Source organism: Callorhinus ursinus, unplaced genomic scaffold (assembly GCF_003265705.2).
Source record: "Callorhinus ursinus isolate GAN/ISIS: 27379988/994484 unplaced genomic scaffold, GSC_fseal_2.0 scaffold49, whole genome shotgun sequence".
Lineage (NCBI taxonomy): Eukaryota > Metazoa > Chordata > Mammalia > Carnivora > Otariidae > Callorhinus > Callorhinus ursinus.
This window is the reverse complement of record NW_027397111.1, coordinates 10,105,440-10,115,896: the sequence shown is the minus strand read 5'-3', so window position 1 is coordinate 10,115,896 and position 10,457 is coordinate 10,105,440. Positions and strand designations below refer to the sequence as shown.

General features: G+C 38.6%; 1 protein-coding gene across 1 annotated transcript; it reads left to right on the top strand.

The window, feature by feature from the left end:
* Positions 1-7,104: 7,104 nt before the first annotated feature.
* On the top strand, positions 7,105-8,037 carry LOC112806265 (olfactory receptor 2AG1). Its single transcript, XM_025848570.2, is given in 3 exon segments — positions 7,105-7,150; positions 7,153-7,781; positions 7,783-8,037. Coding segments are annotated over 3 exon segments (930 nt in total).
* Positions 8,038-10,457: the final 2,420 nt, after the last annotated feature.

Below are 10,457 nucleotides of genomic sequence, written 5' to 3'. Positions count from 1 at the left end.
TTCTTTCTTTCTTTCTTTCTTTCTTTCTTTCTTTCTTTCTTTCTTTCTTTTTCTTTTCTTTCTTTCAAGAGAGTGTGCAGAGGTGGTGAGGTAATAAAAATTAAAATTGCTTCATATACATGAAGAACTTGAATAAGTCTCATTGCCATTTCACCAAATCCCTAGTGAAAGGAATCTGAATAGAATTGCTGCTAATCTTCTTCCGAGTGGATATGGAGCTATAGAGAGCTGTCAGCCCAAGAAGGTTGGAGGACAATAGCATAATATTTAAACCAATTATAGAAACTTTTGGGTTTGATGATAGCGACAAGAGCTCCAAAATATTATTATAAGATTTGGTGCTGAAAGTGGCTGGTGTGAACAACCACCAGAAATATTTTGAATAGGAAAAATTAATCACTGAATTGGAGTGAGATTGGCAGATGGGGGTTGGGTGGAAAGAAGGAAAAGAGAAAGAAAAGAGAGAAAAGAGAAAGTAAAAGACATAAGTCCAAGAGCAAGGTATTGGCAGGTTTGGTTTCTCCCGAGTCCTCTCTACTTGGTTTGCATGTGGCTGCCTTCTCTCTGTGTCCTCACGGGGCCTTTCCTCCGTGTGCCTGTACCCCATATATCTCTTTGTGTGTCTAACTTTCCTTTTCTTATAAGGACACCACTCATTAGACTAGGGCCCACCATAATGACCAAATTTAACTTAATCACCTCTTTAAAGAACCTAACTCTTTTAGCTGGTCACATATGACTCCCCTTTAATAGTTTACCCCTCTGTTGGGAGGTCACCTAAACCCACCAGGTAGTTCTCTTGGCCTGAGTCACCTTTACAAAGCGTCTTGGCTAATTCTTTTCCATAGGATTCACATATGGCTAATTGGAGTCATGCTTGATCCTATTTTGTTAAATTCTGGGAGTGTGGAATGCTGTCTCTTCAACTAGGGAGACTATGCAAGTCCATAATTAACCTTTAGATTTTTTATTTATGAAGAAGTTCTTATTCTAACATTCATCAAATTCCAGATAAGACACATGAAGTTCTCCAGTAGTACTTTTGAAGCTCTTGTCACTTAAGGTGAGGGGAAGCACCTTATTTTCTCATGGAAGGAGGAGTGAAAGACTACCCTGAAACACATCTTCAGGGTATTCCTCTCTACCAGCTTTCAACTATCTCTCTTTTATACCCTAGAAGGGTTTAAGGTTTAATGCCTATAAATCCTCTATTGATCACCTCCATGTAAGTCCTCTCTCATGTTTAGAATTTGGAGTTACGTGGCAAATATTGTCTTATTTTTGTAATTCAGATAATATTTCTATTCCATTACATTAGTGTAGATGCAATATCTACCTGAAATTCTAGGAAATTCAGTCAAGTAGTACAATTTAAAAATAATATACCATGTTAAATTTATTTATTCTTCATTAGACTCATCATTCAACCATTTTTTTAATCTCTTCATCATTTTGTACATTCTAGTAAATTTAAGACTATATCTTGGAGCATTCATTTATCTTAAACATTACTGTCTTACCTAGCAATTAGGGCAATGCCCTCCACATATCCTTTTAACCCTTATCCTTTCAGGGCAGCTTGACTTCCAAGAGCCACTATCTGGATCTTTTGTATCCAGACTTACTTTGGCTGATATTATCAGTTCTGCTCACATGCCCAGAAGGCCAGAATGGCCCAGGGAATTAATGTCCCCTACAGCAACCAGTTCTTAATTGATGATTGATGAAAGCTGGTGTACAAATACCCCAGGTCCCTCACACCCTAGGTGTGATATGCCTCTGAGATACGTGTTCTACTCCCTTTCTCGAGTTCCCCAGGAGGATTAAGATCCAGTTGCCCCCAGTAACTTGCTTGATGATACAACCTTTATTTGCTCTTTTGCTTTTCTGTTCCACCTCCCCATCCCACTAATTTTTGCTGAAATCACTTCCTAAATAAACTCTCTTTCACTCAAATCCTTGCTCAGGGTCAACTTCTGAGGGACCCTAAATTAAGACACACTCACTGTTCATAATTATGTTTTCCTTGCTACAAATTGTCTCAAATGCATGCTATCTGCCCAGTCCTTTGAGTTAATTGAAAACTGTTTCCTCTGGATATCTGTGTGAAGGAGGTAGAAGAGGAGGGGAAAACTACTTGGACTAGCTTCTGTACCATTAGGTGATATTTTTCCATTTTCTGGTCTGGGGAGTCTCTTTATTCTGGAATTAGACATAAATAAAACTTAGTCTAAAGTCTTTGGGTATGTCAAATTTTAAATTTCCAGATTTGAAGTAAAGCTTGTTTTTTTAAATATACTCTTTGTTAAATTATAGAGTTGGTGGACATTTCATCTAAACCTTGTCCTATAAGCTTTCTTATTTCTAGTTTACTGACCTGAAGTCAGCTTTATGAAATACTTATATCTTCATGGATATTTTATTTATTTGTTTACTGACTTACTGATTTCCAGACCAAATATTTAATCTAACAACAATTACAGAAGGTAAAGTTACAATGTAGAGATTGTGAAATTGGATTATAGATAATTGTTACTGTTTACTGTTATTTTAAAATTTTAAAATATTTATTATTCAAGTATAGTTGACATTCAATGTTATATTAGTTTTGAGTATACAACATAATGATCCAACAATTCTATACATTATTTAGTATTCACCACAATAAGTATAGTCACCATCCATTACCATACAATGTTACTGAAATATTGTTGACTATGTTTCCTATGCTGTATTTTTCATCTCCCTGACTTACTTATTTTACAACTGAAAGTTTGTACCTCTTAATCCCTTTCACCTATTTTTCCATTCCTCCAACTCCCCTTTCTTCTGGCAACTGTCAGTTTCTTCTCTATAATTATGGGTCTTTTTTTTATTTGTTTGTTCATCTGTTTTGCTTTTTAGATTCTACATACAAGTGAAATCATATAGTATTTGTTTTTCTCTGTCTGACATATTTCACTTAGCACAATACCCTCTAGGTCCATCCATGTTGTTGCAAATGGCAAGATATCATTCTTTTTTATGACTGAATATTTTATTATATATACATGTCAAATCTTTTTTTATCCATTCATCTATGTATGGACACTTGGGTTGCTTCCATTATCTTAGCTATTGTAAATAATGTTGCAATAAACAAAGGAACATATATGTCTTTTCAAGTTAGTGTTTTCATTTATTTGGGTAAATATCCCTAATGGAATTACCGGATCATATGGCATTTCTATTTTTAATTTTTTGAGAAACCTCCATACTGTTTTCCATAGTGGTTTCACCCATTTACATCCCCACCAATAGTGTATGAGGGTTCCCTTTTCTCCACATCCTCACCAACACTTGTTATTTCTTATTGGTTTGTACTAGGCATTCTGACTAGTGAGAGGTGATATCTTTTTGTGGTTTTGATTTGCATTTCCCTGATAATTTGTGATATTGACCGCCTTTTCATGTGTCTGTTTGCTCTCTGTATGTCTTTTTTGGAAAAATGTCAAGCAAAGCTGGAGGTATCACAATCCTAGATTTCAAGATATACTACAAAGTCATAGTATCAGTAACAGTATGGTTCTGGCACAAAAATAGACATATAGGTCAATGAAACAGAATAGAGAGCCCAGAAATAAACCCACCTGATTAATCTATGACAAAAGAGGCATGAATATACAATGGGGAAAAGCCAGTCTTTTAATTTAATGGTGCTGGGAAAACTGGACAGCTAGATGCAAAAGAATGAAACTGGACCACTTTTTTTTTTTTTGGACCACTTTCTTATACCGAACACAGAAATACACTCAAAATGGATTCAAGACCTAAATGTGAAACCTGACCATAAAACTCCTAAAAGAAACATAGGCAGTAATCTCTTGGACATCAGCCTTAGCAACATACTTTTGGAGATGTCTCCTCAGGCAAGGGAAACAAAAGCAAAAATAAACTATTGGGACTACACCAAAATAAAAAGCTTCTGCACCATGACAGAAACCATCAACAAAACAAAAGGCAACCTAGTGGAGAAGATACTTGCAAATGATATATTCAACAGGGGGTTAATATCAAAAATATATAAAGAACTTATACAGCTAAACACCAAAACAACAAGCACTCTGATTAAAAAATGGGCATAGGACCTGAATAGACATTTTTTCATGTGTATTTTAGTTGGAATTTGAGAGCAGCTATGGTAGACACTTTGATTCATTCACTCATTTATTAATTTAGCAAACATTTATTGGGCACCAACCCTGTGCAGTTACCATGCTAGAAGTTAGAAATGTGATTGGGAACAAAACAGGCCTAGTTCCTGCCCTTCTAGACTTATATGTTAGTGTAGTATGCTACCAGATTAACTCAGAGATCAGAAGGAAAAAGAAATTATTCATGTTAACATGGAACAAAGCTTTAGTCTCTTTGCACCAAAAGGAGGAGGAATATGGGAATTTAGTGAGTTTAAAACAAACCCAGTAACACAAAATAATACATACTACTGGATTTTGCAAGAGGACTTTGGTGATCTTGAGACAAAGTATGTCAGTTCAGGTCATGTAGGGTACTTGACAGGAGGTGATACAAATGGGCTGAGGAGTTTAATGAAGTGAAGTGTGCCACAGTGTGTGCCATGAAGTGAAGTCTGAGCCATAAAAAACACCTACACTTGATGCAGTAGGATCTCTTTCTTTTCAGATACCCAGAATGGAGAGGATTTTTGTCAACCTGGGAATCACCTATTGAAAATGCTGATTGGCTCCACCAGTGGAAACTCCCTGGGTCCCCACACTACCCCATATAGGAGAACAGTTAAGGACAACTCCTTAAACAAAAAATATGCACTGAACTGTTAATGAGTGACAAATATAATTTTATTGGATTATGCTATTATTATTTCTGGGTTCTCTGATTAGGTTATGATACTGTTATTTCTGGGTTCTCTAATGTAGCAGGTGGAAAGTGTTATCTTCACATATAATGAATGAGCAATTGAGAGTAGAAGAAGACCCAGTTATTGTAAATGCTTTTTGAAGAAGTTTATGGCAAAAGTGGAGGGGATTTAGAGATATAGTCCAAAAGGAAAAAAAAACCAAATTATTGTTTGTTTGAACAAGGAAATCGTTATCATATTTGGAAGCTGAATGAGGTTGGAGGGAGAGCTTATAATACAAGAAGAACATGTAAATGACAGACCAAACAGGACTGTGAATGAACATGAGGAATTAGAATCTTGGTAATAACTAAGTCAACTCCTCCACAAAAGACACTCTGGAAGTGTCCTACAGCTGACACAAAACCCACTTTAAGATCTGGGGCAGAGCCCTGACCATGAAAAGGACCCTTGTTTCCTGGTCTATCCAGTCAGCAATTTAGGAATGGGCCATTAGTGCCTCCTGAGGGTAGGATAGAACCCTGGAGCATCTGAGCTCATTTAGTGAGAGAACAGAGCAGGGATACCAGGCCAGGAAACATGCCCAAGAGGACTCATTAAAATCCTGTTTCCTGGACTAGCATTTCCAGGGGAGGCCATTTCAGCTGAGAAGAGAAGTCCCTATGAATGTTAGGAGTGGAATAAAGTAGAGAGGGTGGGGTCATGGGATAAGGAGCCAGAACAGCCTCCCCAAGGATAGCGCCCTGGCTCACTGTTCTCCCCAGGGACAGTGAGGCCAGGCACAGCAGTGTCTCGCTTGGGCAGCTCTTCCAATATCTACTTCCTCCAGATTCTTGCTGCTTTCATCTTTGCTCCCAGACCCTAGCAAGAGTAAATGACAGTCTGAGCATCTGGACCCAAGAACTCAGTCTGACAACTTCTCCAGAGCTGGATGGGTTCTCGACCTGGGTACCTGAGGGACAGAAGCAGTTTCTCCTAATTCTCCACAGGTGTGAGAAGAGAAAATCCATCTCTGAAGTAAGAGCTCCTCAGAAACTACCCAAGGACTGTATTACCCTCTGTCTTTATTACATCTCCGGAGCAGACCTGCAGAGGAATAGAGGGACCAGAAGCAGCCCTGACACCTGTCTTGGTCAGACTCCTCAGACTCTTAACCCAACTTAGCAAAATTTAAACCAGTTGGACACTGCTGGAAAAGCTTACTCTTTCTGCATTTCTACAGGAAAATCCTTGACTCTCAAACAACCCCCAAGGCAGTTTGCATGGTTGGGCAGCTTGGCTTCTCACTACCTGAGGTAAAGACTTTATCTCTCTTTCAGGGAAGTGTGCAGCCTCTAGATCTGTTGAGTTGAGAAACAGAGCCCAAAGCAGACCCTAAGAACTTAAGTTACTCTTTCTTCCCAAACACAAACACTCTGATCTTCCTGGACAGGGCCTCATCAGTTATCAGATCTTTGAGTTCTCCCAGGCTCACACATTTGCATAACCTGTAAAGAAACATCTATGTTGTCATTGATCCTAAAGGTTTAGTTCATAAAAGCAGCACCATGACAAACACTCCACCCCCTAGTCTCAGACAGTCTAGAATCCCTTTTCTCTCAGACACATGGACAGTATGGAGCTGGCCCAGGGAAGTGACTAAGGTGGATGTATTTTAGCTCTTCCTGTGAGGCTTACATCTATAGCCTTGAGTGCTACAAACAAGTGTGGACATAAGTTATATGGAAAATGAAGTGGAAGTGCTTTGTTGAAATCTGTACCTGCTTTAGAATTTTATATTCAGAACAGGTCTGTTAGGACACTAACTGGGTATTTAAATCATTAGACAAACATTATACTTAAAACATAGGTACAAAAGTAACCAAGGGCTTGGGTTCTGGGATATTGCTTTCTAGAGAGAGAGAGAGAGAGATGATTTAATCATTCTGGAAAGATACATGTCCAGGTTTGAAGTCCTGAATAATATTTTCCTGTAGTGATGTCTTAATGTTTAGCTATTACTGTAATACCTGCTCTCCATTCAGATGGTTCTTTCATCAAGGTACAATTAAAAGTGTCAGAAACTGAAAGATTAAGAGGTAAAGTCCATTTCCAGGAGGAAAGACGTCACCTCATTGGATTCATGTTGGTCATCATCAGGAGCCTGTGATGTTACAAACTAGGGACCACCTTAGCAAACATTCACTGAGAATGTGTTTGGTTCTAGGCAACTAAAGAATCAACACAGAATGGACTACTGGAACTCCACCTTGGGCAGTGGCTTTATATTGATGGGGATCTGAATGACAGTGGGTCTCCTGAACTGCTTTGTGCCACAATCACAGTTTTGTACATGTTGGCCCTGACCAGCAATGGCCTGCTGCTCTTGGTCATCATGATGGATTCCTGGCTCCACGTGCCCATGTACTTCCTGCTTGGGCAGCTCTCACTCATGGACCTCCTCTTCACGTCTGTTGTCACTCCCAAGGCCCTCATGGATTTTCTGCGTGGTGAAAACACCATCTCCTTTGGGGGCTGTGCCCTTCAGATGTTTCTGGTATTGATGCTGGGTGGTGCAGAGGATCTGCTACTGGCCTTCATGGCCTATGACAGTTATGTGGCCATTTGTCATCCTCTGAACTACATGGTCTTCATGAGGCCAAGGGTCTGTTGGCTCATGGTGGCCACATCCTGGATACTGGCATCCATAAGTGCCTTCGTTTATACCATGTATACCATGCATTATCCCTTCTGCATGTCCCGGAAGATCAGGCACCTGCTCTGTGAGATCCCACCTTTGCTGAAGTTGGCCTGTGCAGATACCTCCAGATATGAACTGTTTGTGTATGTGATGGGTGTAACCTTCCTGATACCCCCTCTTGTTACTATCATTTCCTCCTATGCACTAATCCTGTGTACTGTGCTTCACATTGCCCTCAAATGAGGGGAAGCAGAAAGCTCTAGTCACCTGCTCTTCCCACCTGATGGTGGTTGGGTTGTTCTATGGAGCTGCCACGTTCATGTATGTCCTGCCCAGTTCACTCCACAACCCCAAGCAAGACAACATCATCTCTGTTTTCTACATGGTTGTCACTCCAGCCCTGAACCCCCTTATCTACAGCCTGAGAAATAAGGAGGTCATGGGAGCCTTGAGGAGAGTCCTTGGAAAATACATGCTGTGACACACTCCACCATCTAGGGAGAGCTTACGGCTAGCCCTCAAAATTAATTTCTCTTCAAAGTCAGATTTCCGTTAATTCCCATGGCAAAAACACCATAATGCAAAGGGTATTTTTTAATAGTAAAATTAAGGAACATAATTTGACTTGTCAAATAAATTTGTGTGTCTATATTTTTACCATTTTATTTTATTGTTTGTAGTTGACACAGAATATTACATTAGTTTCAGGTGTGCAACATAGTGATTTGACAGATCTATACTTTATGGTATGGTCACCACAAATGTAGCTACCATCTGTTACCATACAACACTGTTGCAGTATCATGGACTACATGCCCTTTATCCCCACTGTACCTTCTATCCTGGTGACTTATTTATTCTATAACTGAAGCTTGTATCTCCCACTGCTCTTCAACCATTTCCATCATACTTCAGTCATCTCCCTCTGTCCCTCCCCCACCGTGCTCTGGTAACCACCAGTTTATTCTCTGTATTTATAGTCTGTTTTTGTTATTTCTTTCTCTTTTTTTTTATTATGTTATGTTAGTCACCATACAGTACATCCTTAGTTTTTGATGTAATGATCCATGATTCATTGTTTGTGTATAACACCCAGTGCTCCATGCAGTACATGCCCTCCTTAATACCCATCACTGGGCTAACCCATCCCCCACTCCCTCCCCTCTAAAACCCTCAGTTTGTTTCCTGGAGTCCATAGTCTCTTATGGTTTGTCTCCCCCTCTGATTTCCACCCCTTTCATTTTTCTCTTCCTTCCCCTCATGTCCTCCATGCTATCCCTTATGTTCCACAAATAAGTGAAACCATATGATTATTGACTTTCTCTGCTTGACTTATTTCACTTAGCATAATCTCCTCCAGTTCCATCCATGTTGATGCAAAAGTTGGGTATTCATCCTTTCTGATGGCTGAGTAATATTCCATTGTATATATGGATCACATCTTCTTTATCCATTCATCTGTTGAAGGGCTTCCTGGATCTTTCCACAGTTTGGTTGTTGTGGACATTGCTGCTATGAACATTGGGGTACATGTGGCCCTTCTTTTCACTACATCTATATCTTTATTTGTTCTTTTGTTTTTTAAAATTCCACATATAAGTGAAATCATATTTTATTTGTCTTTCTCTGACTTATTTCACTTAGCATTATACCCTCAACATCCATCCATGTTGTCATAAATGGCAAGATTTCATTCCTTTTTATGGCTCATTAATATTCCACTATATATATATATATATATATATATATATATATACACACACACCACATCTTCTTTATCCATTCATCTATCAACAGGTACTTGGGTTGCTTTCATTATCTTGACTATTGTAAATAATGCAGCAATAAACACAGGGATGTAAATAATGCAGCAATAAACACAGGGATGTTTATATCTTTATGAATTAGTGTTTTCATTTTCTTTGGGTAAGTACCCAATAGTGGAACTACTGAATCATATAGTATTTCTGTTTTGATTTCTTGAGGAATCTTCATACTGTTTCCAGTATTGGTAGCTGCACCAATTTATATTCCCACCAAAATTGCACAAAGGTTTCTTTTTCTCCACATCCTCGCCAGCACTTATTTCTTGTCTTTTTGATCCTAGCCATTCTGACATGTTTAAGGTGATATTTCATTATCAAATGCTCTTTTAAATCTTTTTTCCATCAGGTAATTTATAAAAAAATGATTCACACTCTATTTAAAATTTGCTCTCTGTTTTCCCACTTAGCTACTGAGTTAAATGAGGCTAGGGGCTTTTACCAATTTTGGACATGACCTCTGACTGGGTAGTCCATACTGGACCAACATATGAACCAAAGAAAAGAAAGTTTCAAGTGGGAAGCCTAAGCAAGGCCCACATCAGGGGAGCAGACCTTGAGATTTGCACAAATCTTAGACCAACTGGCCTTGTTAAAAGATCATGTAGGCAGCCTAATTAACTAGTAGTATATTATATGTATTTGTATTATGTTTTCTCCTCCTTTCTCCAAACAGCCATTATAGAAAACAACTGGGTCCTCCAACAGGTATTTTTGTTTGTCTTTGTTTTTGACATGGAGATTTTTTATACCTCCTACAATCCAAATATTACTGAAATAAATAAAATAGAAAGAGTATCTCATTAGCAAGGTCCATGGGAAACAACTATGCTTATTCCTTGGCAAGAAACAAAACAAACAAACAGAACTGGTTTTGTGTCTTGAAATGTCCCTACGCTTGCAAAGGGTTCATATGCTTGATATGTGTGGATGTGTGAGTCTGTAGATGTGTATTTGTGCTGGAAAGGATGGGACAAGTTTTTTGAAACTTCAGAATAACATGGTTCATCTGAATGGCATATTTTGCGGAATAAAAATATTGCTCTTTTTGGAAATTCGATAATGCTTTCTCTTAAAA